General features: G+C 36.1%; 1 protein-coding gene across 1 annotated transcript; it reads left to right on the forward strand.

Moving 5' to 3' along the window:
- The first annotated feature begins 16846 nt into the window (after positions 1-16846).
- LOC125226544 lies at positions 16847-17212 on the forward strand. The gene has a single exon (XM_048130535.1). It carries the CDS (start codon positions 16847-16849, stop codon positions 17210-17212), a length of 366 nt encoding a protein of 121 aa, XP_047986492.1.
- Positions 17213-20855: the final 3643 nt, after the last annotated feature.

The raw sequence follows: 20855 nt of genomic DNA on the forward strand, positions 1-20855 counted from the left end.
AAATATCTATTTGAAGTTAGCGACTCGGGTTTTTCACACCGGTCACGGTGTAAAATTTGCAATCTGAGCCATTCCGTAATGGTTTGTGATGTGCTTTGGACGTTGTTGTGTTGTGTTAATTTTTATTTTGACGACTATCGGCTTGTTTCTGGACAACTGTGACTTCTGCTTTCTTACTGGACTTTGTGGTTTTGCCTCTGATTGGAATTAATAATTAATTTGGTTGTTTCTACTACGACGATGGCGAATGCTCGTGGTCCTGATGACATTGAGCGAGACTTAATAAATATATTCGGCGAGGATGCAGTAGTTGATGAGCACAACTCTCAGCCACAATTACGCGAAGAGGAGTTAACTTCACTGTTGAATTTAGGAATTTCGTACATTAGCAATTTTGATTTTCGATGTCATGTCTTTCGGAATTTCGTACTTAGAACATTTGATTTTCGACATTGTGCTACGCACTCTTTCATTTTATGCACGTATACGAAAGTTACTTGGCACAGCCCTGAGCGTCCGCCGCTTGCCCGACTATCGGGTTCGCGGCGTCCGGCATTGAGTTGCACGTCGTTGCCCGACTATCGGGTACTGTCGGTTTCTGGGGTATTGTTCGAAATTTAGCCTGGTTGCGAAAGTGTTAACTTCAAAAGTGGGTAAATCCATTCTGCTAAAAGGTTTATTTTATATAAAATGTAATATGATCTGAAAGATAATTAACCTTATAGCAAAATGGATTTACCCACGTTTGAAGTTGAGCGACACAAGTGGGGACTGATTTTTTTTTCATTCCAACCCCAACGTGTGATATATTGTTGGATAAGTATTTAAAAATCAATATGGGCTTACTAAAATCGTTTTTTGATAATATTAATATTTTCGGAAACAATCGCTCCTACAGGAAAAAAAAGTGTGTCCCCCCCCTCTAACTTTTGAACCATAATATGTTTAAAAAAAAAACCGGCCAAGAGCGTGTCGGGCCACGCTCAGTGTAGGGTTCCGTAGTTTTTCGTATTTTTCTCAAAAACTTCTGAACCTATCAAGTTCAAAACAATTTTCCTAGAAAGACTTTATAAATTTCTACTTTTGTGATTTTTTTCATATTTTTTAAACATATGGTTCAAAAGTTAGAGGGGGGGGGGGGGGGGATGCACTTTTTTTCCTTTAGGAGCGATTATTTCCGAAAATATTAATATTATCAAAAAACGATTTTAGTAAACCCTTATTCATTTTTAAATACCTATCCAACAATACATCACACGTTGGGGTTGGAATGAAAAAATATCAGCCCCCACTTTACATGTAGGGGGGGGGGGGGGGGGGGTGCCCTAATAAAGCATTTTTTTCCATTTTTTATTTTTGCACTTTGTTGGCGTGATTGATATACATATTGGTACCAAATTTCAGCTTTCTAGTGCTTACGGTTACTGAGATTATCCGCGGACAGACGGACGGACGGACAGACAGACATGGCGAAACTATAATGGTTCCTAGTTGACTACGGAACCCTAAAAACCGGCCAAGAGCGTGTCGGGCCACGCTCAGTGTAGGGTTCCGTAGTTTTCCGTATTTTTCTCAAAAACTACTGAACCTATCAAGTTCAAAATTTCATATTTTTTAACCATATGGTTCAAAAGTTAGAGGGGGGGGGGACGCACTTTTTTTCCTTCAGGAGCGATTATTTCCGAAAATATCAATATTATCAAAAAACGATCTTAGTAAACCCTTACTAATTTTTAAATACCTATCCAACAATATATCACACGTTGGGGTTGGTTTGAAAAAAAAAATATCAGCCCCCACTTTACATGTAGGGGGGTTACCCTAAAAAAAACATTTTTTTCCATTTTTTATTCTTGCACTTTGTCGGCGTGATTGATATACATATTGGTACTAAATTTCAGCTTTCTAGTGCTAACGGTTACTGAGATTATCCGCGGACGGACGGACAGACAGACATGGCGAAACTACGACTACGGAACCCTAATATAAAAAAAAATACTAAAGTAGAACTTTATAAAGACTTTCTAGGAAAATTTGTTTTGAACTTGATAGGTTCAGTAGTTTTGGAGAAAAATACGGCAAACTACGGCCGGAAAGCGTGGCCCGACACGCTGTTGGCCGGTTTTTTTTAGACTTTACTCTTAATAACAAATCTCGTAAGTCGATTAAATTTATTGTAGACCATGTTTCAACAAATTTGAGAGCCTTGAATACGCTTAGGGAGCGCACTGACATGTGGGTCACTCTTATAATATATATAGTTGTCCAAAAACTGGACAGTGTAACTAACTAGCATTAAGTGGGAAGTCTACTTTCCTTTTAGTAAATTCAGCGTGTGCTATTCTGCGGCGCGGCGGCGATGCCTTCATAATGAACTTCAACTAACTATGGTAAAATGATGTACGTAATTACGTATAACGTACAATATGTACGTATGATGTTTATGACTGCACCTATAGGGGGAAACGAAATAATGGGCTTTGATTGTATCGGTACTCATAGATAGAATCTACATTATCTACTTTTTCTTATGGAAATTGACGTACAAATGCCTTTTATTATGTACGTATTGAAAAAATCATTACAACTTAGTAATTTTATGTACTTTCAGTAGTTCCGCATTCCACCTGAACCTTATGAGCAGGGAGCGTACTTTTCGTGCCGATTACATCAATTTGACGTCACGCTCCATATAGGGTGATCACAAATTGTATCATTGTTAATTATTAATCATTAGTCATCAATATCATTTTAAGTTATGAATTTATTTGCATGGTAATGAATGCAAGAAGGATGGTGTGCTTTACGTTAGAGAGAAATTCTCTTTTCTACGTATTTATTGTAATGTGTTGTTAACAATACTATTTAATTAAATTTATTTATAAAAACAAATCAAATAATTTTATTCACGTTTCACATTTCAAGTAGGTATTATTTATGCCACATGTAAATGGACTACTGTATTTGAAGTAATTTGTATATGATTAAAATAATTGACGAGTAATGATTAATAATTTACAATAAACTATTTGGGATCACCCAATTTGGAGCGTGATGTCAGATTAATGTCATCGGCATGAAAAGTACGCTCCCTGCTTATGAGCTATTATGTCAGGAGGTGTACAGGTAAGTGAGACGGAGATATGTCCCTTCCACGCTCAAAGCCCATTATTTCGTTGCCCCCTATACTGGCCTCCTAAAGCCGAAAAGCGCTATCTCAAACGGAAATCCACAGATAACTTATAAAGTACTAGCTTTTGCCCGCTGCTTCGCTCGCGTTAGAAAGAGACAGAAAGTAGCCTATGTCACTCTCCATCCCTTCAACTATATCCACTTAAAAAATCAATCACCACGTCAAATCGTCAACTCGTTCACGTCAATTCGTTCGAATTCGTTGCTCCGTTTTGCCGTGAAAGACGGACAAACAAACAGACACACACACTTTCCCATTTATAATATTAGTATGGATCTATAACTGACAGTTCCATTTCCAAAATCATTTGGTTTTGAGATAGCGCCACTCGGCTTAGCGGGGCAGTATAGGTCAGCAATTCCCGTCAACTTTGTACAATGCCACGTCAGCAAATTTTAATTGATCCTATTTTGTTACCAACATTTTGTAATATAATTCGACTTTCGTAAGATATATACAGGATAATTTTTATAATTAAGAAAATATAGATACTAGAGAACCCTAATGACGAAATAAAACTTAATAAAATCTCAATTTATCAACAAAATCTTGGTAACAAAATAGGAATTAATAAAAACAAATTTAACTTTTCCCTTAATTTTTGTATAAACTTTTCGAGAACTGCTGAGGTACAGTCATAAACATAATACGTACATTTAGTTGCATTTCATTAACATTATGGTGCCGCCTCCGCAGAGTAGCACACAAATCAGCTTCTTTTTAAGTTTGCTAATTATGGAAATAGTAGGAATTTGTGTTTAGTGACGTCACGGTCAACTCTTTTAGCATGGTGCATTGGGGTAATTTCGAAGCACAGAAATGCTCGGGTAATTTCGAAAGGGGAATATTGATATGATGATGGAAATAATGGTGATTTTTCTGTGACTTTCGAAATTACCCTAATGCACGCTATCAGACATATTCAATAGAAATTTGATTTAAAAATTACATACATACATACATACAATCACGCCTGTATCCCATAAAGGGGTAGGCAGAACACATGAAACTACTAAAGCTTCAGTGCCACTCTTGGCAAATAAGGGGTTGAAAGAAAACGAAATTGTGATATTGCAGTGACAGGTGGCCAGCCTCTCGCCTACGCCACAATTTAACCCATATCCCATAGTCGCCTTCTACGACACCCACGGGAAGAAAGGGGTGGTGAAATTCTTAACCCGTCACCACACAGGCCACAGGCAGGGGGATTTAAAAATTACTTTTGCGAATGTGTTTCTTATAATTATCTAATGCTTCATTTGTAATTTTGTATGGTATAAAATATTTTAAGTACAGGAAAATTCCATGTACAAAACCACAATTGCAAAGTATCCTCTTGAAGACTTATCAGTTTCTAAGAAATCGTCAGACGTATTGGAGACTGTGCAGGATGCGAGCTCCAAAAGCGCTCAGGCAAATAATAATAATAATCATACATACATACATACATACAATCACGCCTGTATCCCATGAAGGGGTAGGCAGAGCACATGAAACTACTCAAGTTTCAGTGCCACTCTTGGCAAATAAGGGGTCGATAGAAAACGAAAGTGTGACATAAATAGTGTGTAATAAACGATAGTGTGTAATAATAATCAATAAAGTTAAATCATACAAAATATCATAAATCCTTCATCTCATCAGCGGCAAACTCATGTTTCACGTGTACAATCAGAATTATAGATTTAATGAATTTAATTTTTTGCAGGTATGTCACCTGAGGCGAGGAGTAGGTGCGTGTGCGAACGGCCTTAGTGACGCCTCTACAGCGCGACGGGTGTATTCTCCTCAAATATGAGAAGGAGCTCGGGTCCTGCGGGCTCTTAACCGTCGTAGTATTCACGCAGTGTTTTAAAATAGTGTTTGTGTGTATTATGATAACATATGTTCAATTCAAATGTCTAACACTACATAAGTATACATATCATTTTTCATTAGTATGGTGCTGTTTTTGCGGTCTGAAGAAAAAACTTCAAATAAAATAATTATGTTGTCTGTATATCCATGTTTTTGTTTTACAATCAATGATTTTTGTGTGAGGTAGTTTTTAAGTTTGACTTTTTCGTTTCTAGTTATTTTGATCATACATAATCATTAAAATTATGCTGGGAAGTATCTGTAAGCTGCGCACGGATCCGAACCTGTCGAGCATACTCGCGCGCGAGCCTTTGGCTGTCGGATTTTGGAGAGAATCTAGCTTGTTTCAATCGAATCGCGATCGAATCAAGCGAGATCTCTTTGAACCGGCAGCTGGCAGCCGCACGAGGCTCGCTCAGGCTCACGAAGATTGCAGAGCACCTTGCGTGCAGTTATATTTGCGACGTCCTACCAACCACAAAAATCACGTTCCCTGAAATATCCCTATGAAATATTGTGTGAACGGTTCACGAGTGACTTGCACAAAACGTGCATCTAGTAAATTGCAGCAATATTATTATTTCACTAAACGAATAAACTGCCAGTGATTCGTTGACACAACATACCAAATATAACCATAGCAGAAGTTTCAAATGAAACATTATGAGAGCTACTTTTAGGTACATTACAAGTGTAACTTGCAAGGAACTTCACAAGAGTTATTAAAGCAATGTTACATTAGTAACTTATTAAAAGGTATCTGTGAAAAGTTAATACAATATAAAACTTTAAACTTATTGGTGTATTGTAAATGTAACATTGCCGTAATGAATAGCGTGTAAGTTACGTACAAGTTGCATAATGTGCTATTGTTGCAATGTACAGAAATGAAACTTGCAAGGAACTTCACAAGAGTTATTTAAAGCAATGTTACATTTGTAACTTATTAAAAGGTATCTATGAAAAGTTAATACAATATAAAACTTCAAACTTATTGGTATATTGTAAATGTAACATTGCCGTAATGAATAGCGTGTAAGTTACGTACAAGTTGCAAATGTGCTATTGTTGCAATGTACAAAAATGAACTTCTTAAAAGTTTTCGTCGTAACTTTCTAGTAAGTTGATATTTCAATGTATCAGCAACATTGCTATTCAAAGTTATAGAAAGTTGTAAAAATCCGATCTGGGAAACTTACAGGGTTTATCTACAGCGCGGCCGAATTCGTTTAACATCAATATGGCTCCAACGTTGCTCAAACGTTGCAAGCTTGCAATTGTAAGTTTCAAGCTCCCAGATGTAGCATTGAGCAATGTTACCGCAAGTTCTGCTTGCTTAACGGGTAACTTGACAAGATTGAGTCAGACGAATTGATTTAATCTTTATCAATAATATGTATATCCATGCACCTTTATATTTCTAATGTAGAATTTTGACCAAAAGTTATTGAAACGGTTTCATGGAAGTAAAACTCAGAGGGTGTGATTTGTTTGATAAGTAGAGTTCATTTTTTATACTACGTCGGTGGCAAACAAGCACACAGTCCGCCTGATGGAAAGCGGTCACCATCACCTATAGACGCCTGCAACTCAAGGAGTGTCACGTGCTCGTTTCCAACCCATTAGCAACTTGTGCACTCCCTTTTGCTGTTTTAAGTACTCAGCAAAAAAAGTGTACAAGTTCCAAGGAGGGTTTGGATTGCCGACGACTCTTAGGACAATAGATGGAACAAATTAGTTCCGTATGTTGGTGCCCACTGCTAAGCCTCTCTTCCTCCAGTATCCCACTTGTCCCGGTCTGGAGTAAGTCGCAACCAGAACCTTACAAATGTTGTTTACCCAATGAGTCAACGTATGTTCATCATGGCACATTTTAAAAGCTTTTATTCAACTTGCCTTGCTTATGTTAGTTTGGGTCATAACCTACAAGCTATATTTGACCCACTTCCCGATTTCCGATTGAGCTGAAATTTTGCACACGTAATTATGTTAATCACGTGACAATGTAATATTATGGTGTCATGGAGCTGATCCGATGATGGAGCAGAAAGGGTGGTAATAGGAACTCTGTTATGAAACGTCGTATCTCCATCGAATAAGGGGTTTTTAGAAACGTCTCGGAGAGCACTAGATGACTGTTGGAAGAAAGGCACAGTCGGCGATAAAAGTTTGTGCCAAAAATACATTTTTACAAAAAAAAAAAAACTTATTTCAATCAGGAGTTAAAGGGAAAATGTGCCCTCATTTAGGTATTCGCGGCAGGCCTGTTTCTTCGCGTAGCCTGTCGGTGTAAAAGCGGAAATACGTGGACCGTTTAATACAGCTAATGGAGCCTGGTCTCATTTGTCCTGCGCGGCTGGCGATATGTCACGGGAAGTATGAGTACGATTACATACGAAACAGAACATATGTACGTTTCGGGGACTAAATGTGTCTCTCATATGACATATACCTATATTACTAAGACTAAAAAATAAGCTAAGTAATATTTTAAAAATATTTTAAAAGTTTCTTGCACGATACTCACTACAACTCATTATTGAAACTTAAATGACAAATCGGTAATGAGATTTATAATTTCTTCAATGAAATAACTACATTTATTAACAGTGTAAAAATGGATACCTGTCTTATAGCCTGCCTGCCTGCTGTTCCCGTGTGGTGTCGTAGAAGTCGACTGTGGGATATGGGTTAAATTGTGGCATAGGCGAGAGGCTGGCAACCTGTCACTGCAATGTCACAATTTGGATTTCTTTCAACCCCTTTTTGCCAAGAGTGGCACTGAAACTTAGTACTTCATGTGCTCTGCCTACCCCTTTATGGGATACAGGCGTGATTATATGTATGTATGTATGTATGCCTTATAGGCGAGCTCACACCATAATCGTCTACGGCTCGTCTGTTCTGGCCGTGAGTAAGAAAGAACATTTATATTATAAATTAAAAAAGTATATCGGTAGTATACATTGGTGATATCTTACAAGTCATTGTTCGAATTTGATTTGAACGTAAATAAGTATACCCACCTCTCTTTGGTTCACCATGGCACATTCCTTCTTGTCTTTAGTCTTCTATTGCATTCTGTTAGCTGTCTTCTGTTCTGCAAACGCTGTCGAGTAAAAAAAAATACTTTGGAATGTGCAAACAAATCAGAAAATTTCTAATAAATAAATATATATTATAGGACATTCTTACACAGATTGATCGAGTCACAAGGTAAGCTCAAGAAGGCTAGTGTTGCAGGTACTCAGACAACAATTTATATATAATATACAAATAATTATATACATAGAAAACATCCATGACTCAGGAACAAATATCTGTGCTGATCACACAAATAAATGCCCTTACTGGGATTCGAACCTGGGACCGCGGCGTAGCAGCAGGGCCACTACGCGCTAGGCCAGACCGGTCGTCAAATAATAAGTAGGTGGATTTCATGAAATAGCGAATATTTTCGTCTAGCTCATAACTCGGCTGTCGGAAATCGAAGGGGCTGTCCAATCCCAGTCGTGTGATATGCTAAAAGGTTACACAAAAGAGCGCGCTGGGTCGCAAGGTGGGGTTGACTGGTTTGTTCTACTACACACCAAGATTATTTATGCAAGATTTGATTTTATTTATTTTATTTTTTATTTATTTACAACAACGATACCACTACTAGGTTTATTTGTAGACGTCAAATTTTCGTAAAACAAATTCAAATATTTTAACTATACCTCGGATATACTTACGTATTAAATATATCGCGTTTTGGCACAATTTGCATTCTAGGTACATAGGGAGAATTACCTCGATGACTATTTAATTGCATCATGAAAAAAATAAGTCCTCAATGTTTCATTTATTTGATTATTAATTAAAGTAATACATACTTTATAACTTCGCTGGACCAGCGACCGGAGGTGGATCTGGGCCTCCAACACTGTCCAACTAATTATCTCAACTTACAAAATCACGTCAATTCATTGCCCCGTTTCGTTTTGCCGTGAAAGACGGACAAACAAACAGACACACACACTTTCCCATTTATAAGATTAATAAAAAATGAAATAAAATGTAAAGTATGGACTGAATTTGTACTTCCATAAAACTACAAAGGTTTTACTGTGAAATCTCTAGCTCTAATTTAACTAAATTGTATTCAAAGATAATTATTTTCGCAAGACTGATATTATTTCATTTCAGGTGTATGACTGATGCTTGGTAATGCTACTACAATATGTAAACACCAATAACTCGCGGAGAATGAAGCTGTGAAACATAATAAAACATTAGTGTTTCATTATTTGTAAAATATAGTACTGTGGGTTTCAACTTAAGTAAGTAGTAAATCTACCGCTTAAATTATATTTTACACATTTTATTGGTGAAATAAAAATAATAATGTAGGTACCAAAAGGAAGAAACCTCGTAGGTGCAAATGTGCATCTCACGAGATGAGCCGTTGTGTCAGACATGGGAGCGTAGCCATCACGCGTATCTAACTGCAGAATAGACCAGACAGTACTTATGTGAATACATTTGTAACAGTACGGGCCGACATTGTCGACAATATATACCTGCGCAAAAATAGCTATTTACAGTTTATATTGTACCACTGACAAAATACACAATATGTAAATAGCCTTCTTTTTAAAATAATATATATGTAAATAGTATTGTGTATTTTGTCAGGACATGTATTGTAAATATTATATTATAATATTTACAATACATGTCCAAAATAAAACATTTGCGTTTTGTTGACAGATCAGAAACTCAAAAATCTGATAATATATGTATGTATATTTGTATTATATATTTATGTATAAGTATATATGTATTGATATGATATGCTATGTATTATATATGGCCAATTATGATTGTATTGTAAATAATAGTGTTGATAGTTGTAAATTGCCTATACCTAGTTGTCATGCTCTCTTAATTATTTTTCTGACTGCAACCACATTCGCGAATTTCTGTTTTGCCCTATGGTTGACTGGTAGAGAATTAAGGCATTAAGTCCGCCATTTGTACTTATTTTTTTATTGTGCAATAAAGTTTAGATAAATAATAATAAAAAAAAATGCAAACCTATAAAACAAAAGACGCTCACAGGAAGTGCCATCTGTTCCGTCCAGGCTGTCATATCATTACGCATGCAGCACAGATGTTGGTAGTTCCGTCGCCTACCACACTCTTACACAAATTCCCTGGGTAAGGTAAATCAAAAAGGCTTGTGTTGAGGGCACCCAAGTAGTGTATGATTAAATAAATAAATAAAAAACAGATAATACCTGCTTCATTATTTATATAGCAGTACCTACAATTGAAGGCAACCGAAATGAATTACAAATAGTCGTGGTCGGGACTAAGGCTCTGGGCTTCTATTAACTACTTATGAGCTTTTGACGTTTCACCAATCACTTAAATCGGGGTTAGTGGGCTGTCATCTGCCAAATTACAGATAAAATGATGGGTTAACCCTCGGGTTAACCCACCATTTTATATGGAATTTGACAGTTGACAGCCCACTAACCTTGAGTTAAGCGGGTGGTGAAAGTGGCCCTAAGTAACCTAATATTTACTTGAAGGTATAATATTACCTTCAAGTGGCTAAAATTGTATATTTAATTTTTTTACTGTTAAAGTTTCAAAAGCTTTTTATCAACTTGTGAACTTCGATTACAACTTTATAACAACACTTGTGTTTTGAATCAATTAAGCGAGAGTTTGGTAAGTAGGCTTTGCAAAACCGCAATTTCATTGCGGGTTACAAAAACCCACTTTGGTTTAAAATATAAGGGAATAGGGATGAAATTTCAGTAATTTTCTTTCTGGAAGCCACAATTCCTCGTAGCTAATAAGTATTCCGCGAACCGCTTCGTTTGCTTGATGTTTTTATTAGCAGATTGTCAGACACATGTGACTTTTATCTAGGTTTCCTTAAGGTTTCGATTTGAACGCTACGTAGTTTTCGATACGAACAGCATTTTTTGCCGATATTCAACAAGTGTGTGTTTTCTCAAAGATTATCTTTCGTGTAAAACATATTATTAGCATCCAAACATGTTATTTACGCTTAATATTTTATAAAAATATAGACATTATTTTTTTCATTATTTATAAGTAAGTACCTTCAATAATACCTAACCTATATTAGACTATGGGAACTGACTGGTCAAAACCCTTTAGACAAAGAAATACCACTGCGGAAATGGCGCTGGATAGGTCATGTTTTACATAACCGCCTATCAAGCTGACCAAGGCAAGCAAAGGCTGACCTGAAAAAATCCCGGAAAAGGAGGGCAAGGTCGCCCACGTACCACCTGGAGAAGTACAGTGGAAAAAGTGGCGGCATCAGTTGGCCTCGGCTGGGCGGAACTGGGGGAGGCCGCGCTGGACCGCGAAGAATGGAAGTTCCTTCTGAGAGCCCTATGTCGCTGATGAGGGATAACAGGATATCATCATCATCAAGAACCTTCAATGTGACATATTTTTATACATTCAATAATCATTTATCTAAGCAGTTTGAACCAACTTTATATGCATGTTAATTGTGAAGCTATATAGATTAATTGATACTATATGTGTTCCTAGATTAGTTAAATCATATTTGCACGCCTTTTATAGGCAAAATAGTTGAACTAAATTGTACCTTTTGACCATCTTACTGTACACTATTTTATGCAAATAAATTACTTACTTACTTACTTACCAAGTTTGCCAGGCTATCATGCTTGCAATTTTATCCGCGTGGACGTGGATAGCTGTCACAGCTGAGCTGCTTTATGCATGTAGAGATTGTAGAGTGATGAAGATAAGTGATAAAATTGGAAGCTGAGCTGTCACTCCCACACTGACTTACTTGCCAAAACGTGACGAATGCTGTAGATAAGTGATAAAGAGTGATGTAGATTTGGCTTGGCTTAATGTTTGTAACTAATAGTTAGAGTTAAATATATTTAACATACAGAAACTCAGAAACAATACCGAGCTACTTACACCCAACCGACGTATAACGTCTCATAACGCTAACGCAAACTTTGATACCCTTAGGGCCACTTGCACCAACGAAAATAGAGGGTTAACCCGAGGGTTAACCCACCATTTTATATGGAATTTGCCAGATGACAGCCCACTAACCCTGAGAAGTGATTGGTGCAAGTGGGCCTTAGTTATTTGCTGAGCTACATCAAACAGATAACTTTGGCGCCGAACCTAACATATCAAAATAATGAAGTACCTACGTATACAATTACAATTACATGTATTAAAATGTTACATAAAGTCTGACAATCATATTAAATAGAAATGTAGGCATTGTAGGTGGGGCAGTCTTAAACAAAACTAGTTCGTATGGAAAGACAAAAAGGCTTATATTGAATGCAGCCAGACAATTGAGCTTACCGTGGGGCTTAGTCAACCTAGGTAAAAGTTTCCTAAATAAGTATTTATTATTTATTTATTTATTTATAATAACAAATGTGGCGTTGAATGTATTACCTGATTCATGTTATTACTTATTAGAACGTATGTGAGCTAAGTAAATAATGTAAAACAGCATGATAATGTAGGTACCTATCTCTCAAAGCAAACATTCGTCGATAGCAGCTACGATTAGATCGTCTTGGGATCAAATTGGGCGTATTCCGGTTGTTGCTTACAAATTTTATGCATCGTGTTCACGGTTATAATATTTAAAATAAAAATAAAGTTATGTATGGAAATCCGTGATCTCTGCCTACCCCTCTGGGAAACAGGCGTGATTGTATGTATGTATGTATGTATGTATAAAGTTAGATAAATAATAATAACTGAAGGAAAAAATTAAATAAAGAAAACAGATCTGATAGTTTCACAAACAATAGGGAATTGGCCTGTACTCAAAATATTTTATACCGTGCAAGAAATATTTAGACCCAATTTTTATTTAATAAGTCGGATAAAAAAATTTGTTGACCGTCACTTCACTTAACTCATTTTCATAATTAATTCCATATTAGCGAATTGAATTGTTTTGCCAGTTCATAAAAAGAAGCGGATTGGACTAGAAGGAACGTAGTCGATTTAGATTGAGACGTAAATATAACACCTATAAAATATATGAATATAAATAGACAATTCAAAGAATAATCGTGTTCCAATAACATAATAGGTACTAAAAAGGTTTGTTACTGAGCCTCACTGATTGGTTTTTCGATGTTTTAAAACACGTAACACTATATCGTTAATGTATGGAATTTTTAATTTCAGTTACACTTATGAGACAAAACCCTGGCAATTACGAGTATTATGCTGTGTATGAGAGACACGCGGGTATATCTTATTAGTTGTTCGTAAATTTTATAAAATACTAGCTTTTGCCCGTGACTTCTCTCGCGTTAGAAACAGACAAAAAGTAGCCTGTCACTCTCCATCCCTTCAACTACCTCCTCTTAAAATATCACTTCAATTCGTCGCTCCGTTTTTCCGTGAAAGACGGACAAACAAACAAACACACACAAAATTTCGCTGGCTTGGTTTAAGTCTTGGTGGCTCAGTTGGCAGAGCGCTGGAGGATCGATCCAGAGGCCGTGAGTTCAAGTCTCACCCAAGGCAGACATTTTACACTTTTAAATTTATTCTAAGCCTAGTGGCATCGATTGCAGATCGCGTGTTGCTCGAGCGTTTCTGCTAATCAGAAGTTAAAAACACACACACTTTCTCATTTATAATATTAGTAGTATGGATTTCCCATGCCCATTATTCAGGAAGGAAAAACGACATAGTTTAAATATTATTTAAATGGTTACCGCAATATTCCTCTCTGAGTGGCAGACGGCTGGCCTGGAATCAGTTATGTCAATCAAATTCGAATTTCATTTTAATGAATTAACAATTATCATTTTAAATGACTGTGATATGATGTACGGCGTAATACCGGTTAATTTAACCGGAGGGATATTCTCAGACTAAACTTTATTTTACTGACAAAAAATACTGCGATATTATCTACCTCACAGCAAGAAAGATTTAAAACTGGACTGAAAAGGCCCATAAAAAGCTTAAGCTTAAAACTAGATGGCGCTGTTCGCAGCCTGGAAATAGCCAAAATCATATTTTCCCCAAATATTTTTACGTGTTTTTATTTTTTATAACAACAAATGACATATTTCTTTATTTTAAAATCATGATATCACGTCAATAAACATTTAAAAAAAAAAGTTTTAGGCATCATCAGTGTAGTTACGATAGTATTTAATAGGTGGCGCTAAAATATGTATGTAAATCCTATCTTTGCTAATAGTCGTTATTTTTATCTTTCCCATGGGTGTCGTAGGAGTCGACTGTGGGATATGGGTTAATTCTTTATTTCAAAACTTTATTTCAATGCCCCTACACGTTCCAAGAGGTTTCATCCTCCTATTTTTGTTAATTTTGCATCGTCTAATTATAGACAAAACAGCTTTTTAAAACGCGCCAGTCGTAGCATCAATGAGTTGTCGAAAGAACTGGATATCGATATATTCAATAGCAAGATTCCAAGCGTGAGGCAGTGTCTAGTAAAGCGCTATTTTCAGTGAGCGTACCAAATAGTCTATGATCTCATAGTATAAGTAATATTAGTACCAATGTGATACTGAATTTTAGAATTTAACTGTATCTTAGCTTTTAAACCTACACTAAGTTAGTAGTTAACTACATAGGTACCTGCACAAAGAAACTTTTTTTAGTTGTCGAAGTCGTGAAATTTAATTTCTCCTGCAAAAACTTTTTTTATGTATAACTTCTTTTTCCATTGTCTCTTTTTATGTTCGCGTGTGCGGTGACACGAATGTGTGTACATCTTTTTATTTTTGTTCTATCACTACCTGTGAGTTCCTGTAATTGGCTCTTTGGGTTGAAAATTATGGCAAATGAAATTCTGGCAAATGGGGGTATCCCGTTGTATTATCTGTGTAAACAGCTGTTGGTACTCTTTAAATAAATAATAATAAATTGTGGCGTAGGTGAAAGGCTGGCAACCTTTCTCTGCAATGTCACAATTTCGTTTTCTTTCAACCCCTAAATTGCCAAGAGTGGCACTGAAACGTGAGTGTGTTACATGTGCTCTGCCTACCCCTTTATGGAATACAAGCGATGTTCAACAACACGTTAACATAAGGTTAAATTAAAAATAAAATACGTACCTAAGTAGATATCGTTTCCTTAATCCTTCACGAAGTCGCGTGTTGCGGATCACAATGCCGACAAATTCGCGCGTCATCTTTAATGACACGATAAAGAATCGCGGTCCTATTCGGGAATTTTTGGGGCTTCACACACGCGACTTATTTTGTTTGCTCGAGATAATTAACGAGGAGTCTTGGAGGTGCGCGATATTAGCGCCCTCTCGTGTAACTTTGGGTACAACGCTTTTATCTTTACATTAATCCAGAAAGCTTTATAATTGCGAAGTCACTGTAAGTTGTTATTATAATAATTATTATTTCGGTTTTGACTCCAGGTTTTTTATTTGACTTTTTGACATTTCTATTTTTTTTTCTTTTGTAGGGTTCTGTGCAAAAAACCGTACCGTTTGTTTGTGGGTATGTTTATTTTGTTACCTGTTAAGTATGTATTTTGTAATTACAATGTAAGTATAATATTCAACAATAATAAATTTACAACCCAATTTACCTACGCACTTAGACAATTTTTTTCATAAAATAAAATCTATGTCAGATTTTGACAGTTTCTGGCTTGCCCTATAATCTGAGCAGTAGCAAAGAGGATCGAGTATTATAGAGAGTTACTGTCAAAGTAAAATGTGTAATCACAGTGCATAGATAGCCATCTCTCGACACAAGCTTAAAAATGTTGTGCCTCAGTTTTGACAATTTGAACCATATTCTTAACTTGATATGTGTTAAAATGTCAAATATTAATTTTAGCGCTATCTAGCCGAGCGTCCTTCAACGGTGTATCGCCATCTTGGTCACCGTACCTTTTTCTGTATGGTTTTAAGGTACGTTTTTTTCTTAGACTTTATCTGTCTATACGAAGTTACATAATATGTCTTTGGCAGTAGCTAACGTACTGCACACTAGCACAACTGTCAACCTACGACGGCTACGACAACCGGTCTCTACGGGATTTCGTAGGCTTGCTACGGAGTGCTACGAAATGCTACGGACGTGTTGTGCTCGAACTGCGAGTTCTGTTGGTAGTGTCATACGGCCCGATTCTTAGGGCTCATTTAGGCGGTACGAGAACTCGCATACGAGTTTTATTACATTGCGATATTTGATGGCCGTCCAAAATAGCACGTAACCTCAACAGACCGCAATGTAACTAAAATCGCATGCGAGTTTGCACGCCGTCTAAATCAGGCCTTAGTCTAAATCTAAATATATAGAAGAAGAAACTGACTGACTGACATATCAACGCGCAGCCGAAACCGCTGGTCCTAGAGATTCCAAATTTGGCACGTAGGTTCCTTATAAGGTGTAGAGGAGCAATAAGAAAGGATTTCTCAAAATTCACCTCCTAATAGAGTGAAATGGGGGCCCAAAGTTTGTAAGCGAAAACAAGATTAACGAATGCCGGTAAGGGCATTTATTTGTGTGATGAGCACAGATATTTGTTCCTGAGTCATGGATGTTTTCTATGTATATAAGTATGTATTTATATAAGTATGTATATCTTCGCTTAGCACCCATAATATAGCTTTGCTTAGTTTGGGGCTAAGTTGATCTGTGTAAGGTGTCCCCAATATTTTTTATTTTATTATTATTATTTCATTCATGTTGACATACAGCCTTAACCTACGGAGCAGAGTGTTGGACTATGAAAAAAGTTCACGAACAACAACTGCACACTAACGAAATGAAGATGTTGAGGTGGGCCGGCGGTGTGACGCGTCTAGACAAAGTCCGCAACGACTATGTTAGAGGTTCCTTCAAAGTAGCCCCTATCGTGGAAAAAGTGAAGGAAAGTCGCTTGCGTTGGTATGGCCACATACAAAGGCGCGAAGACGACGACGTGGTTAAGAAAGTACTCAACATACCAAAATCGACCAGGGGAAGAGGAAAACCGCCGGCCACTTGGTGGAACAACATCAAGAAAGAGATGGACCGGGACAACCTAAGTACTCAGACAACCCAGAAACGAGTTCTCTGGCGCAAGTGTACAGGGAGACCCGACCCCAGATAAACTGGGAACATGGGTAGGACAAAGAAGAAGATTTATGTTGACATAGAAATAACTTAAAAAATTGCTAAATCGTATCACAACAATGTATATTGTAAAGTAATCTTTCACCCTAGGTAGTAAAATACAACCGTTCCAATCTCAACGCGATCGCCCTGATTGCATTGCTAATTGATAACCTTTTCACTCGTGACTCCACCGGCGTAGGGCTGCCAAAACTCCTTTTGGTCAAAATTCTGCAAGTCATCATCCTCCTTGAGCAATCCCGGCATTTGCCGCGGCTCTTGGGAGCCTGGGGTCCGCTGTGACAACTAATCCCAAGATTTGGCATAGGCACTAGTTTTACGAAAGCGACTGCCATCTGACCTTCCAACCTAAAGGGTAACTAGACCTTATTGGAATTAGTCCGGTTTCTTCACGATGTTCCGTCACCGAAAAGCGACTGGCAAATATCAAATGACATTTCGCACATAAGTTCAGAAAAACTCATTCGTACGAGGCAGGGTTCGAACCTGCGACCTCCGAATTAAAATTGTTATATATCCGGGTGCCTCAGGAGGATGGCAATTAATTAATACACAAATCACTTCTGAGAAACACACCAATATATTTTATATTAATTAAATAAACTTTTACATTTTTACTAGTTGTACAAAACTTGACAGAAGAGAGCATGTCAGCTAGAGAATATTCATACCGCGCAAGCGCGAACATTTAAATTAGGAAACTCAATATACTACAGTTCCTAACTACTGGGGACGCTATTGCACAACACCCTGCATTTTATGATTAAGCACTGAGACTTGGAACAGGTTGTTCCTTGGGTGGCCCTGAGTAGATAAAGATCGGGAGGCATCGAGAGCCCCCCTTAATTTAGGAGGGAAGAGGGGGGGAAGGCTGGCGCCGCCACGCTTCCATTGAAACCATATTTCTCTAAAACTATACAAAATAGGGCATGCGATATATCATTTTCGGATAAATGAAGGACGAGGAATTCATTTTTGGAACAAAAAAAATGTATTTTAGAACAAAAATACAAAATAAAATGGGAAAATCTGAAAACGAGATTTTTTTTTATACATATTATTGCACATTTTATGAAAACTGTAATGGTTTTTTCTAAATAAAAAATATTATTTAATAGCTACATTTATCTAGTTTTAGAAAATGTATAATTTGTTATATAAATATATTATAGAACGAGTGATAAAAAATATTTTACATCGCCCGATAGGGTGATTTGAATGCTCATTTCAATAAGTTTTGTCAATGATTTCAGGTATAATCACTATTTTTAACACACGAAAGCCGTAATCATTGTAGTTTATGGCTATTTTAGTGATTAATGTACTTAGAATAAAAAAAAATACAAAAATTTTAAAAAATATTAAAAATGTGATATTTTTTTTTAACATTATCCTATTTTGTTCTTTCTACACAATATATATCTAAAAGCAATAAATATCAATAAAAAGCCACATTTATACAGTTTATAAAAATATATAGTTTGTTATATAAATATATTACGAAACGCGAGATAAAAAATAATGAAAATGAAAATTTTAATGTACGGGTCAGCTTGCATTATTCGATGAGGTGCGGTAAAGGTAGGGTTGCAAAAAAACGGTTTTTTTTCTGGCTTGAAAAAAACATGAAAAAAAACCGTGAAAAAAAACAGTTTTTTTTCTGGAGTATGTTTTTTTTCTAAAGTACGAAATCTCAAAATTTGCAAAGTAGTTAATACTTTTATACGGTTTTTTAGACTTAATGTTAACTATTAAACGAATTTAATCAAATAACTTTAATTTCTGGTCTTATAAAAGTAACATTTACGAAATCTGTAGTTGGTAGTTATCACTATTTACTGTTGGAAACACCACCGCCTCTCCACGCTACACGCAGCATCGGGGATTCCCCAATAAACGTTTGTATACTGAATGTTAATTGAATTAAAATGTACGTTATTGTTATTGAAACACGTTACAACTCACGAAAAACCGTTATTGTCGTATTATTTGTTCATCTGAAAAAAAACCATATTTAGAAAAAAAACCATGGTGCTCGGTTTTTTTTCATGTTTTTTTCACAATTCTGAAAAAAACATTTGGTTTTTTTTCTATTTACAACCCTAGGTAAAGGTACTACCCGCTATGCAGTGGAGTTCGTCTAGTAATACAGAAATATACTTATTCTAATAACGTTTACACATGTAGGTATATCACGACCCAGTACAGAAAATTGTAAAAGTCCTATAATATAGGTAGTTTATTTTGATTGTAAAATAAAATTGCATGTGACTTATATTGCAAAAAAAATGTCTTAATCACGTTCTCCTCTCCTAAAGCAGTTCTGCATGCCATAGGCTTGAAGATTTTTTAGTTTACTAGCAGAATTTAGTTACTTCCTTTGGGCCCCCTTAAATCGGTTTTACCCATCCATAAAAGATAAAATAAAAATCGTCATATTCTTCCTTTCGGTATCAATGATTGTTAGTTATTTCGCAATAGTGCCATAAAAAAAAACTAGATTCGTATTAGCATTAAACATTAATGATTTTTGAACTAAGACATTGCTTTTGTACAAAGGAGAACCTCAAAAAATGGTCTGACTAGACGAAAACATGTGTATCGGGGCTAGTACTCAAGGCTCTCAAAAAGTGTAGCTATTTTGAGTTATTCAAATAAACAACATGAATAGTCTGAATTTAATTATGTATATATCATCACATCCACTGCATAAGCACATCAGCTCCGAACATTTAATTTAAAAAGTCTTTTTTTACGGTTGCACCTTACGCGGCACTGTTTTTTATTACACCTGCATCCGACAATTTCGAGGCATGTTTCTGCAGCAACAGGCAACGTTGCGGGCAAGTAGGCTCCCAAATCCCAATTGTTACAGACTTTCGTCCAGCCACAAGTAGCAAATAATGGCAAATTTTGAATTTGGTTTAGTTGACCCCATAAATGGACACCTTGATATACCTATAACCCTTACAAAAATGGTGCAAGGCAGCTTTTGTCGGTGAAATGCTGTTAATTTGGCGGTCTTTTTTGGTTAATAACTATTTTCGGCACTCGTTAACCTAAGTACAGGACGCAGATCTGGAATAATAAATATGTCAAGTAAGAATTATCCATAAATTATGCAAATCATATAGATAACTACTATTTCACAAGATGTATTAGGATCAGATATATATATCTGACCTATCATATCAATCGATCATTCAATGTAATATAAATAGTTAAATTCAGACTATATAGGAGTATGTTGTTTAATTTGAATAACTCTAAATAACTACACTTTTTGAGAGCTTTGAGTACCTTTACCTCACCTCATCGAATCATACAAGCTGACCCGTACCGTACATCAAGATCGCCCTGCCACGTCACTTTCATTATTTTTTATCTCGTGTTTCGTAATATATTTAAATAATAAACTACATATTTTTATAAACTACATAAATGTGGCTTTTCATTCATATTTATTGCTTTTAGATATGTATTGTATAGAAAGAACAAAATAGGATAATGTTATAAAAAAGTTATCACATTTTTTTTTTAATTTTTGTAATTTTTTTATTTTAAGTACATTAATCACTAAAATAGCCATAAAATACAATGATTACGGCTTTTTTGTGTTA

The sequence above is a fragment of the Leguminivora glycinivorella genome, chromosome 5, assembly GCF_023078275.1.
Source record: "Leguminivora glycinivorella isolate SPB_JAAS2020 chromosome 5, LegGlyc_1.1, whole genome shotgun sequence".
NCBI classification, from domain to species: Eukaryota; Metazoa; Arthropoda; class Insecta; order Lepidoptera; family Tortricidae; genus Leguminivora; species Leguminivora glycinivorella.